This window comes from Harpia harpyja, chromosome 5 (genome assembly GCF_026419915.1).
Source record: "Harpia harpyja isolate bHarHar1 chromosome 5, bHarHar1 primary haplotype, whole genome shotgun sequence".
In the NCBI taxonomy this organism is placed as follows: domain Eukaryota; kingdom Metazoa; phylum Chordata; class Aves; order Accipitriformes; family Accipitridae; genus Harpia; species Harpia harpyja.
The window spans coordinates 61,592,324-61,616,162 of NC_068944.1; the positions used below are offsets into that span (position 1 = coordinate 61,592,324).

The 23,839-nt window shown below is 34.3% G+C and overlaps 1 protein-coding gene across 1 annotated transcript in view; it reads right to left on the reverse strand.

Moving 5' to 3' along the window:
• The window catches only part of CSMD3 (CUB and Sushi multiple domains 3), a 767,625-nt gene that overhangs the window by 55,016 nt on the left and 688,770 nt on the right, over positions 1-23,839 (reverse strand). Inside the window, exons 54-57 of the mRNA XM_052787755.1 lie at positions 16,852-17,025; positions 14,028-14,201; positions 10,997-11,182; positions 5,238-5,411 (exon numbers count right to left, since the gene is read on the reverse strand). Coding sequence (XP_052643715.1) covers positions 5,238-5,411; positions 10,997-11,182; positions 14,028-14,201; positions 16,852-17,025 — 708 coding nt within the window. The remainder of the gene's footprint in view (positions 1-5,237; positions 5,412-10,996; positions 11,183-14,027; positions 14,202-16,851; positions 17,026-23,839) is intronic.

The following is a 23,839-nucleotide window of genomic DNA, read 5'->3' on the forward strand; positions in this document are numbered from 1 at the left end:
CTTACACTTTTCTGTGACAACTTGCAAATAAACTGAACAGTCTTCTATACAAAATAATTCAAACATCATAATATTTTTGAGATCATATCTGCATTATTTTCTACTTAGTTACACTAATGTAAATAAAGAAGAAATATTTTATGAATCAGCTAGAAAGCTTTAATTCAACTACTGAAGAATGTCATATTAGAGCTTCACATTAGAGACAATTATATCAAAAGTTTTGTAAAATTATTTAAAGAAAGCTTTCTGTGGAATACCCATACTTTTCTGGTATTTATCTAAGCTTAAACAGTAGTAATAACAGAAATTCTTACGTAGAAGTAGTAAATAAAGTTGTCTGCTCCAAGTACCCAGAAAACCAAAAGTGACAAACTCACTATCTAGGGGTTCTCTAGGAAGTTAGGACCCTGGAGCTGTAGATGCAGAGAAAAACAGAGCTTCCCTTGCCTTGGTTGGCACTGTATGTGTGTAAAGAATACTGTTGTAGTGACTGGTTGGACACATCTCTTTACTAACAAAAGCATGTACAGAACTGAATAGTGAAAGGAAGAAGAGCAGAACTAGCTTACTTTGCACTGAGAATTATGGTGTATGAGCAAATACTTGGTTTAGTCCAATACGTCCAAGAAGCTGACTATATTATTGTCACTTATGAAGGCAGTTCATGTGCCAACCTGCAGTTTTGTAGGTCAGGCTTACTACTTTTTATTTCCTTTCATATAGGCCATGCTTCCCTCTTTCCCCACAAATCCATTGAAAAACAATATAACTAAGCACCTCACAGGAGCTGATCTGCACAACTCCTATAGGCTTGTGGGAAAAGAGAATGCAGCTATGGAGTCTCAGTCTGAAGGCACATCTGGAGAGTCAAAGAAAAGGGCGGAACTTTGCTTGGAAAAGCATAAGAGAACAAACCTGGCAGCTCACACTACCTATCCAACCCGTTGCTGAAGCAGCTGACAAAGTAGGCTAATTATGATCCACTCTCACTAATTTAGGAGTCAATTTTATCATTACTTAAGTTAACCAAGATTAAACTGACACCTTTCATTTGAGAGTAATCAAACAAACTAATGTAGTCATGCCTATTACATTGTGAACTTTTAAAGCATGTATGTGCAAAAAGTACATGGTCCTATGTATTTTAATGCTTTCAGAAATAACAACTCAAATAAGTATAAGGGTTAGCTGACTGTCTGGTTCAAAATCACAAACTCAAAAGTTTAGGGTCTTCACTGTTTACCCATTTCATTATGTGACACAGATCAGTAAAGCAGCCTGCCTGCCCTGTTTAAAAAGCAACTGTAAATAGCTCCAAATTATAGTAAGTAAAAGAATTTTACAAGCTTTCAAAATACTTCATGTCCAAGATACTTAGGTGACTTGAAATCCTTATAGTTTGAAAATAGTCTGCTATGTATTTTTACAATAATTTAAAAATGTCCTAGATTAAGATTTTTTCTGTTATTTCGGGAATCCATATCTTATATTTTCCAGTATTATTTATTTAAACTATGAAGAATTTGGGACAGGGCCTATTCATTATTCTATACTTGTAAAATCTCTACAGCAACAGCTCCATTTTTGGCAAGTTACTTGGCATTATGCCTAAAATAATTTTATGATGAAAAAATGAAAACAGGCTTTTTGCTGTGCCAAGTATAAATTACATATTCCTCTTGTAAATGAAATCATGTGTTCTTTCCTAATGCCTAATGATTGCCGTGAATTATTACTCTTTTAATCTTAGGGAGGTTAACCGCCAGCTCTTTTGATTGAAGGTTACAGAAATAATTTTTCTAAATGACTAATCACACCAGGAAGTGACAGTGATATAATCAATGATATCATAACAGAACATTCAGAGATTCAACTAACTGATTTTCACAGCCAGTTATGAGCCATCCTTCACCCACAGGTGTAACAAATTCTCAGTTGGCATTTAATCTTAATGAAAAGGAGGGTATTTAGACCACTTAAGTAAGTACACAACCATTGTTGCACTTATGAAGAATTCTAAGTTGCTGCAGATTTCTGACTCCAGCTGATATGCATGTAATGACTGAAAACTACTTCTGAATGCCAGTAGATATCAATGGGACATGACAATTCCTTCTAGCTCTAGGATGTGAAATATAAAGTGCCATGTGACAAAAAGCAAACTGTCTTTGGGATGATGCAACAAAATTGGTTACCTTATGTTTGCTGACCTAGCATTTTCCATTTGAATTCTTCTCCATATATGAAAAGGACAAGCATGCTGTATCTTTTGTCAGTCAAACATTCTATAGTATTTATTATTAATATCTATATTTATTATTAATAAGATTAACATACCATATTATTTATTATTAATAAATATTATTTATTTATTATTAAACCAAAAAATACAAAGTTTAAGGCTTTAATATGCATTAAAAATGAAGAAATCAAGTTATCAAGGCTAATAATGAAAGCTAATGATTTCACATATTTTTAGGTTAAAAATATGGAAATTCTTACGGTAAACTGCAAATTATTTTAAAATGAGAAAGCATTTCAGATATACACTTTGAAAACAAAGTCTCAAATTTTTCCTAAGCTAGAATTATATTTTGGTATAGTACAGCTGAAGAAAATAACAGTTTGTATTCTGTAACAATTTGATTTACTGTGATTAACATTTCAATCTATGTCAAAGAAATGTTTCTTCATGTATTGAGAAAAATTAATTAGATCTGATTAGAGTTTCCTATCTGTGGATACAAAAATCATCATTAGAAAAAAAAGGATTTTCATGTACCTCATGAATGCTTATCCCAAGATATTTGAACACTTATTTCATTCATTAGCAGGATGATTATATAATAGTTTTATTTTCAGGAATGTTTCTTTGATATTTTCATGTACATTTCCAGGCTTCCTATTTGTATTCCTTGATATTTTTGTCTATTTATTTTTTTTTAATTCACAAATTAGATTTTTTTTTTCTTATGAAGACTATGGAAAACTACAATAAGTACCCTTAGATTATACCTAAAGAAGATTTTTTTCCCCAAAACAAATAAGTACGCATACTAGCTCTAAAAAACCCCATTTTTTATTAACCTAGTTTGAATTTCCAATTCACATAAATATATCATTATTTATTAAGTAATATTAGTTTACATTAAGGTTTGCTTTCTGGTGCATAGCTCTAAACATCAAAGGTTGTAAGAACTTGATCTTTGTTCTCATTGCAGCAAATTTCCCTCTGATTTTATTTGTAGAAAGTTAAGGGATTAGATGTTCACATTTTCTAGTTTCTGTCACATTTTAGGTTGTAATAGCAGATTATTGAATGAAGAAGGACTCATAGAGCAAGATAATAACATTTAGATTGTCCTTGTCTGCAACCACTGCCTAAAAGTTTGCAGTGGAAGGTTCAGATACTGAAAAATTCTTCCAACCCTTTGGAATTTAGTGCAAGATTTTAACCAAGAAACACTATTTTAATATTTAATTTTTAACCATTTCTGTGCCATAGGCTGTAAAAACATGCATATTCTGAAACTGCAGCTGACATAATCTGTTTATACCTGAATACACTAAAGAAATGAAGGCAAGAGCTAAGAAAAAAGGATTTGAATATGTGAGAGCCCACCTGAAGTACTGTATCCAGTTCTGGGGTCCCCAGTACAAGAAGGACATGGACCTCTTAGAACAGGTCCAGAGGAAGGTACAAAAATGATCAGAGGGCTGGAACACCTCTCCTATGCAAAAAGGCTGAGAGAGTTGGGGCTCTTCAGCCTGGAGAAGCAAAGGCTCCTGGGAGACTTTACTGCAGCATTTCAAAATATAAAATATATAAGAATGATGGAGAGAGAGTTTTTATTAAGGCGTGTAGTGACAGGACAAGGGGCAACAGTTTTAAACTGAAGGAGGGTAGGTTTATGTTAGACATACGAAGACATTTTTAATGATGAGCGTGGTGAGACACTGGAACAGGTTGCCCAGAGAGGCTGTGGATGCCCCATCCCTGGAAGTGTTCAAGGCCAGGTTGGATGGGGCTTTGAGCAACCTGGTCTGGTGGAAGATGTCCCTGCTTATTGCAAGGGGGTTGGACTAGATGATCTTTGGAGGTCTCTTCCAACCCAAACCATTCTGTCATTCTATGATTCTATCATTCTAGTGGAAGATGTCCCTGCCCATGGCTGGGGGGTTGGACTAGATGATTTTTAAAGGTCGTCTCTGACCCAAACCATTCTATGATTTGCTAACGTTGTAAAGAACCTTGGATTTTTAGTGTGAAACTAGTATAGCAGTACTGTCAGATTTGTGTATCGGTTATTTTTCACCTCTTGTTTTGGCATAGCTCTAACCCAAGAAAAAATTTGTTGCTTGTTTTCTTCCTATTTTCTGCCTTTGAAGATATCTAAGTAGTCTGAACTACACAGGTCTGAATAAGGTCCAAAACCCCACTGATTTCTTTAAACTATTTAATGGAAACATGAGCATGACAAGAAAGAACCTCCTCCTAGTATTTATTGAGAATTAAAACTGATAACATGATTAATCTCTATCACAATCTGTGTTTACATGCTCTAAGATAAGAAATGGGATTTAGCCAAAGCCCAAATTAGTGTGTGACTTGGATTTCTGTTTTTCACTTGATCACTGCTGTAAAAATGAATCAAACTGAAGTTGTGAAACAGAACATTCCTAAGCATTAAGTTCTTCAGAAAACATATCTCGACTTCGGTGAGGGCTAATCTATTACAAGGATTAGATGGTGTTCCCTCAAAAACCAAGCATCCTATCTTGAAATTATGTGGAGCCCACTTGGCCTTATTATAATGATGGATGTATTATGCAATTAAGATATATCTGAGGTGTAATCAAGTCAGTAGATATTTTGGAAATTAAAAAAAAATAAATTAACCCATCATCTTGAAGAAATGCAAGGTTTCCCTGTGGAAATTAATACTCTCTTCAGAAGTCACACAGAAAATATTTTCAAAACAAACCAGTTCCTTTAACATTCTATTGAATGTGCAGTCTCCTATTAGTATTAAATGTCATTAAGGAAGCCTACTTCTCCCAAATTATTTTCTTGCTACAAGTTTATACTTATTTTGATTTTACTTTTTTTACTTCTACTGAAATAGTACTTCAGTTTTATACATGATTTTTCCAGATTTTAAAATGGCCTTCTGATAAAATCAAAGTAAATTCAAAACAACTTCAGGGAACTCTCATTAATTAAAAAATATTACCTGAGCAATGAGGGAGAGATCCACTCCAGTGTCCATTTAACTGACATGTACGAGATGACTGCCCTAACAGCGATCGTTTACCTGTGCAGGTATAATGAACAGTAGACCCAAATGTGTATTTGTCTCCAGACAGGACCGCGTTAGGAGGAACGCCAGGATGGCCACAGTCAATCACTACAATGCATAATTATTGGAGATAAAAAAAGGTTATTATCACTGATTAAACAGATCGTAGTTATATTTTTCAAAATTCCATACATAAACTTTGTGAAGAGGCTGACCTTTTTAGGACTTGGGAGAAGGGGACACATTATGTGATTAGAAATGCAAATATATTACAGACCAAAAGCTGTGAAACAAATGTTTGGAGATGTCGAAAAGGTATTTTAGATATAGATATTGATGTCCAAAGACACTCATTCATGAAGTTGATCATTATGGCATGAACACATGCGCGCGCACACACACACACACACACACAAATACACACTCATGTATGTACTCTTCGGAGAAAAAATACAGGAAGACAGTATCTGCCAAAGTCACTGCTGAGGTGGAGAATATGCAGACCTTCATCTCTCATCCACTGTTCCCAAATCATTGGTCATGAAGTCTACTAGGTTTATAAACAAGATCATTTTTGCTAAATTTTCTATGAACCTTAATGCTAATATACTAATTTCATATTCATGGTTTTGGTTACTTAAAATATTGTATTGCATAAATAAAATATTTGTTTACATATTTTTAACATATTCCTAGGCATCATCCATTGATGTTAATTGCACAGAGATTGGAGGGAATTTCTATAGGATCCTAATCTTAGAAATGGTCATGGATAAACTCCCTATCAGTTGTTTATTGAGTAAATTTTGATCAATAATTGTAATTATTTCCATACTGTGATTAATTTTTAGTACTCTGAATCTTGACATTTTTGTGATTTCCACTTACAGATTGCACGTAAGGGTATCAGTTAGCTTAGACACACACAATTTTGCTAACTGCCTCAAATGTCATGAAGTATGTAAACTCAGAAAAGAAAATGGGAAAATTTAGCATGATATCTTTTGTCCTTTAGTTGCCTCTGATACAGAAAACTATGATAAGTGGCTCTTGCTATAAATGGTCAAAAGCAGTAATTTTTTTAGGAATAAAAACCTGATCTAAAATCAGGATAACACCACTGAAATAAGTGTAGCAGCCTCCTATCTACTGGAAAGTTGTATAAAGTAACAGTGAAGCTACCTTGGCTAGATCAAGAGGAAGCTAGCTACTCCATAAGACTAAAGTAAAATGACAAAAGGTCTTATACATCATTATGGAGAACATTATCTACATGGACAATGTATGTAATGGAAACGAAGTTCTGTATTGAAAAGAAATAGTTGGTCTGTCTTTTAGGATTAAGAGCACATACCAAAAATATACAAAAGAACCCCCCTCACATGTGGAATTAATATAGAGAAAACTTTTAAGAATTCAGAGTAAGGAGTTAATTTAGAAGGAAGCTAAATATGTCGAGTTCAGGAAAAGCACAGTTAAAATTCATAAACCAAGTTCACTCTGTTCAAAGAATGAATCTAGCCTTGCATGTTTGATTTCTTTTCTTCTTACGCCTGTCCATGGCATGTGGCGTATCTTGGCCAAAGATATTTGTATTTATGCATCATGAAAACCACAAATTATAGCTGCAAATACCAGAGTACTAGAACAGCCCCCTAAATCATACAAATGTAGTTTTTATCAATACTTCATCATCTTCAATACCATAACATTTTCAGCAGGATTTTTTTATCAAAAAAAAAAGCCAGATCAGAAGCCTGATGAGGGTTGAGGATGGATTCAATCGCCTAGCACTTCAGATACAGTACAAGGGTTGTACAATACAACATATGACCAAAGTCATGCGTGATGATCTTTCTCTAATGATTATTCTAAGTCTTAGAGCTTTACATTTATACATGTACTGATCTGTGTTCAATGACACGTTCCCTTAGGAGTCCAACTTGCAAGGTGCAGAACATTCCTGACAACCCCACAAAGGATTTAGGAACGTGGTATGTGATTGATTGATTTTGTTTCCTACCTAGTGCCACTGACCCCTGTGAGCATTTTATAGGCTTGCAGGACTTTGAGTAAAATGGTCAGAATGGTCAGCTTTACAAAAACTGGGCACTTGCTGTTAGCATGTTATTTGTTTAATCAATTACTTATAAATAAAATCTACTATTAATTATGTATGATTGTAGAGAAGGCTAACTTAGAAGACAATAAAAAGGCATGTTGGTCACGCAGGCTTCAATGAAATGAAACTATTTCTTCTTCTGAAAAACATTCACAATTTTTCAGAGTGTTTTTATTATCTGTATTTTTCTTGATTGATTCTTTTGCTGTTTTCAGATGTTGTTATAGAGGAAAAGTTAATTTCATACTGGTACCTTACAGCATTCAGTTTTGGGCTTTCCTATACATACAGCCGGTAACCTTGATCTGCTTTTACAGTGGGAGGGACTTTGCTCCGCCAGTCCCCGTCTTGCGGTCCATCCACTCGAGAGGTGTAGGAAGAGAGGTTGCCAGTGAAGACTGAGGCAAAAAAGTCATTGAGTACCTCACCCTTTCCCTCCTCCATTGTTACCACTTTTCCAGTATTACTCATCAGGGTGGTACACTTTCTTTGACCTTCCTTTTCTGGCTGACATACCTATAGAAGCCCTTCTCACTATTCTTTGCATCCCTTGCCAGGTTCAGCTCCACCCATGCCCTGGCCTTCCTGACCCCACTGCTACACAACTAGACAGTATTCCTCTACTCTTCCCAGGATACCTGTCCCTGCTTCCACTGTCTGTGCATTTCCTTCTTGCCCTTTAGTTTGACCAGTAGGTTTCAACTCATCCATGCTGGTCTCTTGCCTTCCTTTCCTGGTTTCTTACACCTGGGGACTGAGAGCTCTTGCGCTCTATGGAAAGTGTCCTTAAAAATCTGCCAGCTATCTAGTCCTGTTCCATCACGTAGCTGCACAGGACATTTTATAGGTGTGTAAATTTAATTTTACATTGAACTTTGATTCAGATTTAAAGAACAAATAATAAAGGAAGAAGAAAAATAAAAGAGAATAATACTATTAATCTTCTTCAGAGTATGTAAAAATGTCAGGTCAAATCATAGTTTTTCATTATTATGGACAATTATCAATCAATTTCTGTCACACCAAAACTTCACTTTCCTTAGGAAAAAAAAAAGAGAAATTCTGAGAGAAAGATATGCAAATAATTCTTTTGCCAGTGTGACATCTTAACAGCTATTTCTTTTTCCCTGAAAAATCCCCCAAAACAAAATAGCTAGTACTGATTATGGATGAGATATATGACATTCTGGAAAAACAGAAGTATAAATTCATATCCTCTTCTGGTCAAATGTGATGACTTACAGTAAAATTACATCGTTATTAGGTTAAAGCCTGATTAAATTTTCGTATGCTCAATTAAATTTACAAATGTTATACCCTAATTCTTGACTACTGAATTAAAAAATACACTTGAATTTTCTTTAATCTGTGCAGTTGTCAACAATTCTTATCATTCTACCTGACAGCTGGGAATGGTTATATATGTCATATTGTGAGGGAAGAAATGTCAGGATAGGGTGCTGCAATAGAATTATTGAGAAGATGACACAGGCACCAGTAAAAAAACAATCTACATTATTTGGATTTCAAGCTTGGAAGGTGTGGATTGTGTGTACTCACATCTCAGTAGCTTAAAAATAACAAATCAGAGCATGTCTATCAGAAATATATTGAGAATACTTTACAGTACAAAGACCCCTGATATGGTCGCTGGAATTCTTTGAGGTATATTGTCCAAATATATCTTCCATTTTGAGTACATTTCAAATTTGAAGTATTTTACTAGGAACATGTGCCTAAGTAGTGTATGCCCCTGAAAGTCTTTAATTCAAAGGGGGAGTTGAAAGGGCATTATGGTACAGGCCAACACTGAATTCTGCTTCTTACAGGATTTATAGTAGCTAGAAGTACTCTAGCTACAACACATTTCAAAGGAATTGAGTCACTTTACAGGTGAACAACTTTTCCCTTGTTACCATGTCTCTTGTCCATTTTTCTAGCGATATTTCAAAAAAAGGTATGTTCTTTGAGACTGGTTAGAGATTGAATTCCAGCTATGTCAAAAAAAAATAATCCAACCTGGGTCAAAGAAAAACATCCAGCAAGCGTTCCACTTCTTTTCCATTGCTCTTACAGTGGAAAAATGTGCAGACTACTAAATGACTGCTCTGCATATGTCCAAAAGGGAAACAAATTGCAAAACACTTCAAAGGCTGAAAGGCTCTTATAAAAAATATTCAGTAGCTGCATCAGAATAAGTTTTGATAAGCTGCAGGATTATCATGGATAATGCCTAGGTTAGAATTCATTGACCACTCTATATAAATGACACAAATAAAGCTGAGGATGCCCTTTCAAAAGTACATATAGCACTCTTACTCCCAAAGGTCAGCTTAAAGGAAGAGTATATCTGTACTATTAAATTACTTGTGACGATTCTGAAATAAGACTAAGAGATAAAAATACAAAAATAGAAAGAAGAAATCTTTACGCCTTTACCTCTAGAATTTCTTTCTCTTTGGAGATATGTTACTATTAAGTAACATTTATCTTTCTGAAATGGTAATGTTACCTTAAAATTTAATGTGAAACCGTTAGACTCTGTTATAAGTTTAACTGTGACTTGCAATCAAGCTACTTATCCCATCAAAGAAAGGGAAAACTTCCAGAAATAAAGGTTTTAACAGAAATAAGAAATAAAGTTTCAGATTTTTTATTTTAGAGAGATAATAGCAGAACTGGAGAAACTTCAATTAAGGAAGACTAATTACAGTAAAACTGAGAACTAATATCTACAATATTGCAAATATCAGTCCATGATTCGTGAATAAGGAACCCTTAGCCTGTTTTCTCTTTAATCTCTAGAAAAAAAAGCTTTCAGCCTTTCTCAGAGAGAAATTTTGATCCTAAACCAAAACCTTTTTCATAGACTTATAGAGAACTGGGTAAACCAGTGGTCCCAGCCAATTAAAAACCTATGAAACATCTGTGGCTATATCTGCCTCACAGTTAGAACGTTGTTCATGACAAGCTGGAACAAAAACAACCTCCTTGTGTTGATCCATGTGCCTTAGTGGACAGGGTGCATATGACTATGCTGTTCAGGTACATCTGGTAGTGTGGTAAGCTGAGGACAGGATCCAGAGGACATTTTTGGTGCTCTACAGTGCCATTACTATTTGCTTACTGTCTTCACAGATAGTCTGATCTTGCGGTTGTCACATGAGAAGTCCGGAAAGTACTATAGTGACATAAGTCAATAATTGGGTACTACAGATTTTAAGTTTCAGTGTGATTATATTTGTAGCGAATGGAGGCCATGTATTGGCAAATTCAACAGATATGTTTTGACCTTCTATCCCTGCTATCAGGGATCGTTGTGCTGAAGCATTCAGAGATGTTTGTTTTGGTTATTACATTTCTCAAGGTTTCTATGTTATTTGCTACATACAGTAACAAGATAACTGTGCTACTTCAGCTGCTACTGAGACCTTCCATCATTACTGCACACACACACAAATGTATGTAAATATGATGATTCTAACTGCTGTCATGAGACTGATGGAAATGTGTAAAATAATACCTAGTCTAGTCCACATTCTTTGTAGAAGCATACACATTATCTACTTACTAATGCATTCAGGTAGAGGTTTGTCCCAGTGTCCATTTGGTTGACAAATTAAAACTGAAGATCCAAATAAAAAATATCCAGGATTACAGTCATAAAATACCACTGTTCCATACGTGAAATTTCCATGTTCGATTTTACTTTCTCTTATAGAATTTGCAGGAATTCCAGGATCAGAACAATTGACCACTAAAAAGAAAAAGAGCACAGACTTGACTCATACAAACACAGTCTACAAAAATGCTCTTTAAATGGTCTCCTATCCTTTGTATGAGAAACTTCCACTGTGTTCCTACCCTGATTTTATATATAACGATACTGAATTAGGAAGATGATATGAAACCAAGAGATGCTAAAACCAGGAGATGCTAAACTCAGAGCAAATAAAAGGAAATGTTTCTTCACAAAGTGTGATGATGCTGTAAAAGCATTTGCCACTAAGAGTGACTGAACATGCCAATATATTCAATTTATACTCTGGCCTTGACACAAATTATTGCCCACAGATGAAAACAGGTCATGGGGCTAGATATGCCTTTGGTCTAACCCACAGAGCCATGCAAATATACTTACATTCCTATACTAACATTTTGATAATGGAGGACCTTTGATGCAGATGTTTTGAGCTAAAGGGCACATGGTCAGTTAGGTAAGATTGTGATGATTCTGCTAGAACAGGGAAATATCCCAACAAATGGGTATGTGCTTTTAAAAATAGGGGTATACTTTGATGGTTAAGAATACTGATGGATTTTTTGAGTCCTCAACTTCTTTAGGATTCATATGTTCGAAAATGACTGAAGATTGATTTTTTTTTTTTTTCCTTTTTTGCAACTTACAGCTGTCTGGTGAGGGGAGTATGATACTTATCTTGGGGGTCGTGGAGATTTTTTTAACAGTTTCCATGCAATAGACTCTTCTGGTCAAGTAAACACAACATCAACTACTCAAAGTTACTCTAGAAAACTACAGTTCATGTAAAAATTACTATCCCTATATCCTTATAATCAATTTCATGTTTATATGCACACTTGTGTGCAAATATATATATATTATATATATCTGTGTGTATGTGCATGGATGTGTGTACATAAAAGTATCAAAATATGCTAAAAACCTCTGCAAAAAAGCTATTGCCAGATGCAATTTAAGATCATTTTTCCTACCTACATCAGTCAATGTAGTTATTTTACGGCTCACCTACATCTGTCTAGTCACTGTCCTAAATCTTGGAGTCTGCTTGTGTGCTCCTCCTAGCAGTTAGCAAATATTGGCACCACAAGACTAGAGTACATACATTTTTCAAGGATAGAAATAACTTTCTGGTTGGATTTGACTTCTTTAACATTAAATGATAGGTCAATTTTTTTAGTTACATTGATGAACAGTGTTGAAAATTTGTTATGTTTTTTACCTGGAGGAAAATTTGAGCTGTATTTCTATCCATCTTCATTTTTGTAGACAAGCATTTTGTAACAATTGAACATTCACTTTCATGTTATTAAGCATGTACTTTAAGCAATGAAAATTTTCTATTAATAAATCTGGAGTAGTGAACACTTCAAAGAAAATACAAGGAGCTTTGACCATTTCAATAGTTTTCCACTATTATTATAGCTGGGTAGGAAACTAGCTACTTAGCAAAGTTGTAGACAGTATAACAGCAAGTGCACTGCTGAATTTATATGACAATTGTAAATTCAGCCTTCACAAAGGAGTGCAGCCTTTTCTATAATATGGCACTTTAAGCAGTTTACAAATATGCAAGTTAACATCTTTATGTTTTTTTATTTACTTCAATGCAAATAGAACAAAATCATATTAATTAGAATTTATTTCACTGCACATTACAGACACCACTAATAATGTTGGATACAAAGTTGGTTCTTTTTATTTTTAAAGTCTGTTCTAAAACCAATAGAAGATTTCAGGGCTGTGTACAATTTCAAAGAATAACCTGATCAACTTATTTACTGATCCCTACAGGCCAATAACATATCAGACAGTTTGGCACATTACTCTGCAATACCAGAACAGAGAGGTGATTTATAAAACTGGACTGAAAATGAGATTTATTAGGTACCCTTAATACACAGTATATGTTTAGTATTGTAAATTTAAAAAATAATAACTTCTTATCAACAAAAAGGTCCTTGGAAATTTAAGGTCTGTAAACTATTTGGCAGTATCACTTAAGGCAAAGTGATCAAAGGAAAGCGGAGAACACCTATTGGTAGGAAAATACAGTAAATAAAAATAATATAAATATATAACATGACTTAGGCTGTGTACAGATAAAAATCCATAGAAGCTGCTGGGAAGATGCTGAAAAACAATCAATACAATTTCTGCATACATGCAAGCAGATTACAGCAAAAAGTAGACTTTTCTAAATGAGAACAATTAAAACATTTTTAAAAAGAAGTACATAACAACAGAGTTAAAAAGGACAATGGTGATAAAACCTTTCTAAAAGTGCTTATGAAAACTCAAACAGAACTAATTTCCTAATATTCTTTTATTTTCAGTGAAAGAATTCTAAATATAATATCCAGAACTGTTGAGAACCAATCCAAATGAATTAGGCTAACAAATTAGAATAAAAATTTTAAAAGTCAAGATGAGCAGTTAGATCAATGGAAATGTAAAAGGAAAAAAAGGTATGTTTTCTTATGCACTTATTAGAACTATGTTGGCTAAAAATGCAGAGAACATTATTTCAGGGTTTAAGCTGTTAATTATCTCTGTAAAATTTTGCAAAAGGAACTTACAGAAACCATTTTAAAAAATCAATACAAACCACAGACACGTAAGGAAGTTTCTCTGCAACAGTTATCCTGGCAACCTGAATGTAGAACAGACCTAACTGAAATATCATAGAATTGTAGAATCATGAAACATCTTCTTTAATAATTTGATGCCTATTAGTAAGAGAGGCATCATTTTGTCTTGACAATGTCCCTTTACCTTCAGTTTATTTTTCAACCTTAATTTTCCAACTGAGTTTGAAATCTGTAAATGCTTGCATTCTTACCTTTGCATATTGGAGGTGGGTGGCTCCACTGCCTATTAGCCTGACATTGTGCTTTGGTTGGTCCTTGCATAACATACCCAGTATTACACGAGAATGTCACAACATCATTGAAGTTGAAACCATTTCCACTTGTTCTTCCATAAATAGGACTACCAGGGTGACCACAGCTAACAGCTAGCATAGCACAAAACAAAGAAACAAAACCCAAACAGAACATGCTGTTATCAGTTCTCATTATTTATGATAAAATATATAACAATTACAATCATTATATAATAGTATTTTAAAGTTTTGATACTATAAGGTACTGAGTATCTTCCAGGGAAGATTCACATTTCTCTGAACTGAATAAGAACTAAGACATATTTTAGTAAATGCTCAAGCACTTATTTAAATATTTAAATAAAATGAATAGATTTGCCATGCAGTAATCAAGACAAATGAAGAAAACTTTCCTAAGAATCAGGAGAAAAGCAAGCACTTGATTTTCATTACATATAGACTGAAATTGAAAAGAAATATTTCAGTGTGATAGTTCCTCAGGTATTATTTCTTACAAATATGTCTTAGTATTGACTGACTCTGTTTTATCTTTGAGGTTTAAGTACTCAGTGAAGTTATAAATTTATGACTGGATATATGAAACATTTTGGGCACTGTGAAACTTTTCTTGTTTTTATACTAAACTGACTACAGAAGGTAAAATTCATTTTCTGTGCCCACAAAGACCAGATGCAAAAATAGTAAGGAAAATAAAATATAAATTAATTTTCCCCAAATAAGTAAAAAAATTTATAAATATTTTCTTCTATGTTTTAACACTTTCCAGTTGTTGATAAATAAAATGTTCTTCAGTAATTTAAAATGAAAAAAAAAATCACAGAATACATTTTCTCTAAATTTGTATCACTTTAGAAACTTCTAAACTATTTTTCTAAATTAATTTTAAGTCTGACAAATACATGTTCTTTTTCTCCTTGTAAAATAGACTTATCATGCTAACTCTAAAAGAAACCCATTCCTATAATCTAAATAAAATACGATTTTTAGCAACAGCAAAAAAGTGAAAATGGTCCTTAAGAGCTAGCATACAGACAAGTCACAGTATATTCTATGAATGAAGTTAAATTGAATTCTGTGTGTGCTACTAATATCAGTAAGTTATTTTAATTAAATATGTTATCTTTATGTTACAGGTATCAGAAACTTTTATATAAGCAATTGCATTTTTTCCCCAAAAGAGTAATTGGAATCATACACTAAACTGTTAATATTTGTAAAACTGTCAGGCAAAGATATGCATTCAGCCCATAGAGATGTTTTTTAATGAACATATAATAATAATAAAAATTATTCTTGTGAAAACAGAAGTATGAAATTTGCATAAAATTTTGAATAATACCCATGCATATACAGTAGCAATACACAACAGTAGCAATACATCTGCCGACTGTATAAGCAAGAACAATGGCGAATCCAAAAGTGAAAAAGTCAGAATTGTTAAATTTAAACACATCCCAAAATTTCAATTAAAACATCTATATTTAAATAAATGAAGAAATGTGAGGTTACTTTTCTACACTACATTTGAACCTTCAATCTGAAGTGGAGCTGTTCCTAAGTATCTATCCAAAATTAGAGGCAGCTGCTGGATACAGCAGCCTTTTGCAAGACTAAGCTTTTTCCCAAGTCTTGCGTCCTTTTCTGAAGTGCTGTATTGTGTATCCACCTGTATTCAAACAAGCAGCTTCCATTTGATCAGAGGAAGAAAATACATCCATTTTCTCTGCTGTTAGCACATCCAAAACAATTTTTTTTTTCCGTTCTAACATTGATATTAACATTTTAATTTAGAAATTTTTGATTAACAGTGTCTAATTTTATTGCCTTAACAGTTACCTATAAAGAAGTGTGCTGGTCTGAAATGTAATATAAAGAAGTAATGACCTATTACTATATCATAAAGTGGAAACAAAATTAACAAATACAATTATAGTAGTGTTATGTATATCTAGTTCTATGTAAGACAAAGTAAATAGTGAGCAGTAACGGTAATGAATTAATGTTGTCTATTATGATTCATCATTCGGATAGTTTCTGCTACAAAAATGTAGCTATAAAAATAGAATATTAGGAGGTAGACTAATACATTTTCAATACACTGATATTACTGAACCTGAATTATTGAAACATAGGTGTAATTTCCTTGAGAATCCTTTGAGAACTCTCAGATTTTCCTAAATGGAATACAGCATTTTCTGTTATTACCTAATTGTATTTCATGCAATATGTTGACACACTTATCAGACAAAAGAAGCCTCATCAACAAAATACAAAATTCATGCTAAAAATGCCAAAACTCAAACCAGAAAACAAAATAACTATCTCTGTGAGAAGAGAAAAAAAAAGTTTGTTGAAGCAAACATTATAATCACCAGTGCTGACCGTGTAATTCAAGAGTATCTACTTATTTAACTACCACAGTCAAAGTAAATGTACATTAAATATTTCCAAAAGCCACTAAGGGACATAAAAAGCTATTTTCAAATTTGAGTACTTGGGTGCCTAAGTCCCATCATTTTTTGAAGAAGTTTGATATTCATATATAAATGACAGGTATTTAGTAGCCAAAAGACACAATGGAAATTTTAAGTGACAACATTAAACTTCACCTGATAGATGAATCACAGATTTTAGGTGGCCACATACTGCTTTAAATCTCTTTTCTTGAAAAATGAATACTAAGTTGCAAAGTCACTCCTTATCTTGTCTGACATAGACATTCCTGTGACATAAATCAGTATGTGTTGCCACGCTTACTTACGCACACAGGATGGAAGCTGACCAGACCAGTTGTGATCCTGTTGACATATTCGTACAGAAGAACCAATCAAGTGAAAACCAGGACTGCACTGGTATACAACTGTGTCTCTATATCCATAATTTTCTCCGATTACTTGGCCATTGACTATAAGATCTGGAATACCACAGTGACCAGCTAGATTTTTCAAAGTAAATTAAAAAAAAAAACAAAGAAAAATTTACCAGTAAATACGCCAGAGAAATTTTAAATATACCTCCTCAATTAAAAAAAAATGCTGAACATCTTTCATTTTTTTATTGACTTCATTCAAAGGTTTATTTTTATTAACTTGGGGAAAACTGCAGTATTGCATTTGTATAGGTAGGACTGTACACCTTTAAAAAATTACAAAAAGACAGTGTAGCAAAGATATTAAATATCATATACACTATCAAATTTCTTTTAAAAAAATATGAGTAATTACTTTTTATTAAAAACTATAAAATTCTATATTATTTCCCTTAGTTTTATTTTGGTCAAGATTAAACTTAATAAAGTTAACATTAAACTATTATACATTTAAATAAATATTAAAAATCCATACAAATACAAATAAAAATAACATAATTATTATAAATACTAATCCATTATAAATATCAACCCATGTGGATGTTATAAATATAGCCTTCTTACAATGGAAACAAATTAACTTGGAGAATTTATTGCTGGAATCTGACTCTCTGGATTGTCTTCCATTCTTTCTCTCCTATTGATACCAGAGGAACCCCAAAGAGATTACCATGTTTGGGTTAAAGACAGTCAGTGCAACTACATCCAAATGTCCTGCAACTAAAAAACCTTTCTATGACTTGGCCTAATCTTCTATCCTGTATTCTCAAAATATAAGAAATATTTTATTTACACTATGAAAGTCACAAACAGACATTGAATCTAGAGAAAAGCTGGGAAAAAGAATGAACCATATCATTTGTTACTATGTTTCTTAATGAACTCTGGAAAATGGGCACTGTGGTTCAGCAAATAATGTGGTAATGGAAAACCGTCTGAGAATGGTTGACCTCCTGGAGACTGTGACACATGGCAGAGAACTCACTGCAAAAAAAAGTAAGGCAAGAAAGAAAAACGAGCAGTTTCAGCTAATACTTTAGTGAAAAATATTACCAGCCACCCAAACTCCTCTGCTCTCCTTTTCTCCTCCACTTCTCCTTAAAAAAACTACCCACAAACAAACCCCCCAAACATAGGGTTGCTAATAAGAAAAGACATTTAGAAGCAATATAGTTTGGATGTTTTTTTCCTTTGAACTCTTAAGTGTTTATAATACTCTGATGTATTTTTCAGCATTTTGTCTCATTCTTTCAGGGCTAGAAAGTTCTTATAAAAAAAAATTGCAAATCTGAGATTTTCTTATAACTTGCAGCTGGCAACTTAAGCCTTGTATAGAATTTCATCATATGAATCATGATTAAACTGTCAGTAATTACAATATAGGTAGTATGTGAACCTTCACACAGATTAAATTGATGAGTGCAATTTGACTTCCGTATAAGGAACAGGAGTCCAAATCTGGTACTGTTCAAGGGTATAGTCCTCCCTGTTTGTCCCCTCCCTGTTTTCCTCAGTGTTACATAAGGACCAGACATACCTGAAATTTGGTTTATGTCTTCTGGGATAAGATGGCATAATACATGTTTATACAATTTTTGTCAGAGTACTTCTTGATTCTCCAGGAAAGTCATAATCTATTCAGTATGTAGTAGACTTTCTTGAACATGCCATAAAGGGCCCAATTTCCCTATCCTATCACATTTGTGATGATAAACAGGACTAACCGGATGAGGAGTAAAAACTGAGCTGGAAAAGATCAGTTTCTATCAGAAGTGCAGTCAGACAGTTTGCAGTGATTCAGACCATGTTCAAGGAAACAATTTTCTAATTGCATTTAATTACAATATTTGGCCTGGTTCTTAATTAAGATTTTAGTGTTGCTTTACGGCAGTAGAGTGGAAGCAGAATCCATCACCAGAAAGGTCAAGCTCTGTTTCTTGTGCATAGGAAATAAAACTGAAGTAATTCAACACATCAGGTAACTAAGATCACACTGCAGTTTCTGCAACTATGCGTGGACATTACAAAAACCACACAACTGCAACGTGTGAAAAATTCATTGTAAATCACCTGTAAGTCTTGCATTAATGTCTCTGTTTAGCTTAAGAAAATTTAAAATCACTTAAAATACCCATCCTCTCAGCCTATTTCCTCTCATTGTCATAAACCTCTCAGACCCAAGTTTTGACTTCTTCTTTTGACTTTTCAGTTTCTTTTTTTCTTTCTTCTTTTCTTTTGACTTTCTTTGACATCTTCTGTTGACAACGGGAGAGCAGTGGATGTTGTTTACCTGGACTTCAGTAAAGCATTTGACACTGTGTTCCACAGCTGCCTTCTGAACAAACTGGCAAGGTACAGATTGGCTGGGTGGTCAGTGAGATGGGTAGGGAATTGGCTAACAGGCCACACTCAGAGGGTGTTGATCAACGGTTTTTACCCAGGCTGGCAGCCTGTCACAAGTGGGATTCCCCAGGGATCGATACGGGGCCTCAGGCTGTTCAACATCTTCATAAATCATCTGGACGATAGGTTGGAAAGTACCCTCACCAAGTCTGCTGATGGCACCAGACTAGGTGGTGAGGTGAACACACTGGAAGGGAGAGCCATCTTACAGAGAAACCTGGACAGGCTGGAAGAGCGGGCTAGCAAGAACTGTATGAAGTTTAACAAAGACAAGTGCAAGGATGGAAGGAATACCCAAAGTGCCCAGTACAGGCTAGGATCTGTGAGGCTGGGTAGCAGCTTTGCTGAAAGGGACCTGGGAGTTCTGGTGGACAGCAAGCTGAACACGAGTCAGCAGTGCGATGCTGCAGCAACAAAGGCAAATTGGATCCTGGGCTGCATCTGCAGGAACATTACTAGCAGAGATAGAGATGGAATCATCCCAATCTACTCAATTCTTCTCAGGCTGCACCTGGAGTACTGTGTCCATTCTTATCGCCACCACTGAAGAAAGATGCGGACAGACTGGAAAGGGTCCAAAGGAAGGCTATGAAGATAATCAAAGGGCTGGAGAACCTGCCCTATGAGGAAAGGCTGAAGGTGTTAGTTCCTGAAGAAAAGAAGGCTCAGGGGCGATCTCATCATAGTATTCCAGTACTTAAAGGGTAGCTACAAAGAGGCTCTCTCTTCACAAGGAGTCACATGGAGAAGACAAGGGTCAATGGGTACAAGTTGCACTGGGAGAGGATTCATCTCGACATAAGAAAGAATTTTTTTTACAGTAAGAACAAACATTCACTGGAACAGCTTCCCCAGGGATGTGATGGAGTCCCTATCACTGGAAGTTTTCAAGATGTGACTGGACAGGGTACTAGATAATCCCATCTCAGCTCCCTTTCCCATGAAAGGTTGGACCAGATGATCTTTCAAGGTCCCTTCCAACTTGGGCTGTTCTATGATTCTGTTATTTCAAATCCCTCTGCATTGATTATTTCCTCCCACTGTATAACAGTTACATCTTTGGAGCACTAACTATATTGCATGACTAATTGTGAACTAGTAAAGAAGTGTATATTTTTTAAATACTGGAGCCTAATTCTACCCCTGTGTAAGGTTTCTAGACTGAAAAATAAAGAAATGTAAATGTATGAAAACTATTATAAAACTGTAGTTCTATCAACAAATTTCTAAATCAACTTATTGTGACAGTGTTAAGGAATTAAATATAACTTAAAAACAGGATATGTCAGACTTGTGACACATTTTTCATCTCAGTTTTAAAAACAAATAAAAACCATTTGGGATTTGCAGGATTTGTCTCCAGTTTTCACTCTTCTTCCCAGGGGAAGCTTCATCTGACTGAGAGACATAAAAAAAATTCAGAAGACACCCCCCTCCCCCCAAACAACAACAAAACCCCCAAAACAAACTAATGGGTTCAGTCCTATTTGTTTCATTTTCAAAATACCATCTGTCATGTAGGTCCATGTGGTAAGCAGTTCAGTATGTTTGCTACTGAAAGTGTATATAATGGTATACGTAGTTCCTGTTAAGAGAACCTTTGAGAACATTACTGAAATTTCCATAATTTATGCAGCTGAATAAACTCCTTAAGTTGCAATAAAGTCAGAGACTTATTAATATTTTCCAGAAGTTTTTTTCTTTGTTTGCTTTATTTTCCCAATCTATTTCAGACATCCACAGAGCCTGTCTCTGTCAGAGGAAATAAAGACCTTCCACTTATAATAGTTGCTATCACTACTCCTCCAATACCAAGGAAAAAAGTAGAGGAAGGAAAAAACAAACCCCCAAACCAACAAAAAACCCCACCACCATCCACACCCATATCTGGAAGAGTAATTATTGCTTAATTTGTCTTCCATTCTATTCTGGTTTTGTTGTATTTCTTCTAAAAGCAGGGTGGTTTTTTATTTTTCTCATGACTATTAGTAGAATTCTTCCCTTTTGTCATTTTTCTCTTAAGATACCTGTGAAGAAAAGAATTCCAAAATGTTCATTATACATTAAGGATATGCTCATATTCATTACCACATATCCCAGTAAAAATGTAAAAATAGTGAGTTTGGGGTTTTTGAAGGGTTTTTTTGATTGGGAAAGTTTTCAAAGCTTTCAGATTACTGCTGATTCTTTGGTAGTCTGAGAAAAACAAATACTGCACATATATAGTTTTCTATAGTTTTCTGAGAAACTGCTGTTGTTTCTGAATGAGACATACTTATTGTGCAATGGCATCAAAGATCAACTCTATTCCTTCATTTTATCTCACAGCTGTACGTCTAAAACATTTTTCCACTTGCTTGTATTACATATATATCATCTACCATGTAATTGATGTCAGTTTTGTCACACTTGCAAACAAGGAGTAGCGTATGATTTCACTACTACAAAAAATAGTGCAAAGCCATAAAGGGACATAATTTAAAATCTGTTCTTATTTGAGAAATATGTCATGCTTACCCCAATTGAAACATTATGGAAGAGGAACATTTTAGTAGTGAACTTTGGTGTAATGAAACTGAATAAAATGATAAAAATGATTGTTGTAATAACTAGCCTTCATTCAATATAACCATAAGGTGTGACTAACTGTCTTTTGCAATGAGACAGCTAAATTATTCCTCCTAAATGCAATCCAGATACAAAACTGCTCGGGAGCTAAGCTCTGCGGGTGGAGTGTTTTCACTGGGGACTGAATGCAAATACTGCAAACTGGGTATCATTTTGAGAGAGCTCTCTGTAAATACGAACGAAATCTGCCAGAAATACTATGGCAGAAAACTGAAAACAGATGCAAAAAGACAAGGAAGTCCAAAGGAAAGGACTACTGATTAAAAACTAGGAGTACTGCTGGGAAACAAAGTTCAAACACTGAGCAACAACATTGTCTCCTGTTTTTTTTATTTTTCTTGTTTGCCAGGAAATTTATTTTGCAAATAGATGAGAGAGTTTTTAAGAAATACTGATTCTATTATCAATTTACACTCCTATTTAAACAGTCAGTAAGTCATTGAATATTTACTTATCATGGATAAAAGACTTAATACTACCATTATTATCTAATGGAATATCATTTTTTTAACCCCATAGTAATATTCTGATTCTAAGACCAATTATAAGTGAATATAAAACTGTTGTAGTCACCCTGCAAGGCCATTGAAAACAAAAAATGAAAACCAATCATATAAAATTTGTGGGAAATACGGGACAGAGGAAGTGGTTCAAGCAGTTAAGATCAATGTTGTACTTCTGATCTGCATTTATCAGAATGAATGAGTGAGAGAAAAAAAAAAATACACCCTTGCATGGTACATTGCCAAATACAAACACGTAACAAATAGAACATTTACTGTACTGCATTAAGAATTGGGTTACGGATAGAAGAAAACCTGAAATAAAATTAGCAAATGTTAAGCAAAATCTCCATTCAACCAAAATATTCTAACACCCTAGTAGTAAATAGCTGACTTCACACTAGGTTAGGATTCTAGACTATTTTAGACTAGGCTGTTCTAGACTGTTTTCAGGATAGCCTTGTTCCTTGTCAATGTATTGTAAGACTGGGTGTAGTTCCATCTTTTCTATGATACAGAAATAAAAGACATATACAGCAGTTTTATGAATCCAGTTGAGGCCCCCTAGGTCTTAACGTAACCTGTAATTTGTAATACTCAATAAAGGAGGTCACTTTTGTAAAGGCTATGAGTGAATGCTACAAAGAAAGAGATTAAATGTGAAGGTTTTACTGAGTAGCAGATTTGAGAGAGGAAATAAGCAATATAACATTCTCAATTTCTAGCCTAGCAAAGCTTGAGAAGAATAAGTACATGAAATATTATTAAGAAAAAAAATTAGTCAAAAAGTAGGAATGAAGGATATTAATAACGTGTGAGTACCAAATAAATTGCTTAACTTGACAAGAAATCCAGCTCTAGCAACAAAGAATGAGCATAACAGCATCAAAACCTTCGCAACCTCAGCTGCAAATTAAGTTTCTTTTCTGCAGGTTACTCTCTGAGATGCAAGAGTAGGAATAAATGAATACAGAATCTTTACATTAAATGGCAAAAACATAGCTATGCTTATTTTAGCTGTCAGTAATGTCACACATGAGCATAATAGTGGAAGAAATCTACATATCAATATATTATTGAAAAAAGAGATTTAGGTTATTATTCAACAAAGTTAATTAACCTGTCAAGATGACCTCAGCTGAGGAGGGAAGAATTATTTGCTGGAATTTCTTTTTTCTCTACAGGGCTTGCATTTCTTATAAGGATGTATTTTTTTACATCCTCCTGTTCACAAACAACATCTTCTGTAGAAAATCATAGTATTGAAATGACACTGGCACAGCCCTGGACAAAAGAGTTTGGGTCTTTATCCTGCTAGTTTCAGAAGATCCTCATCTTGCCAGCTG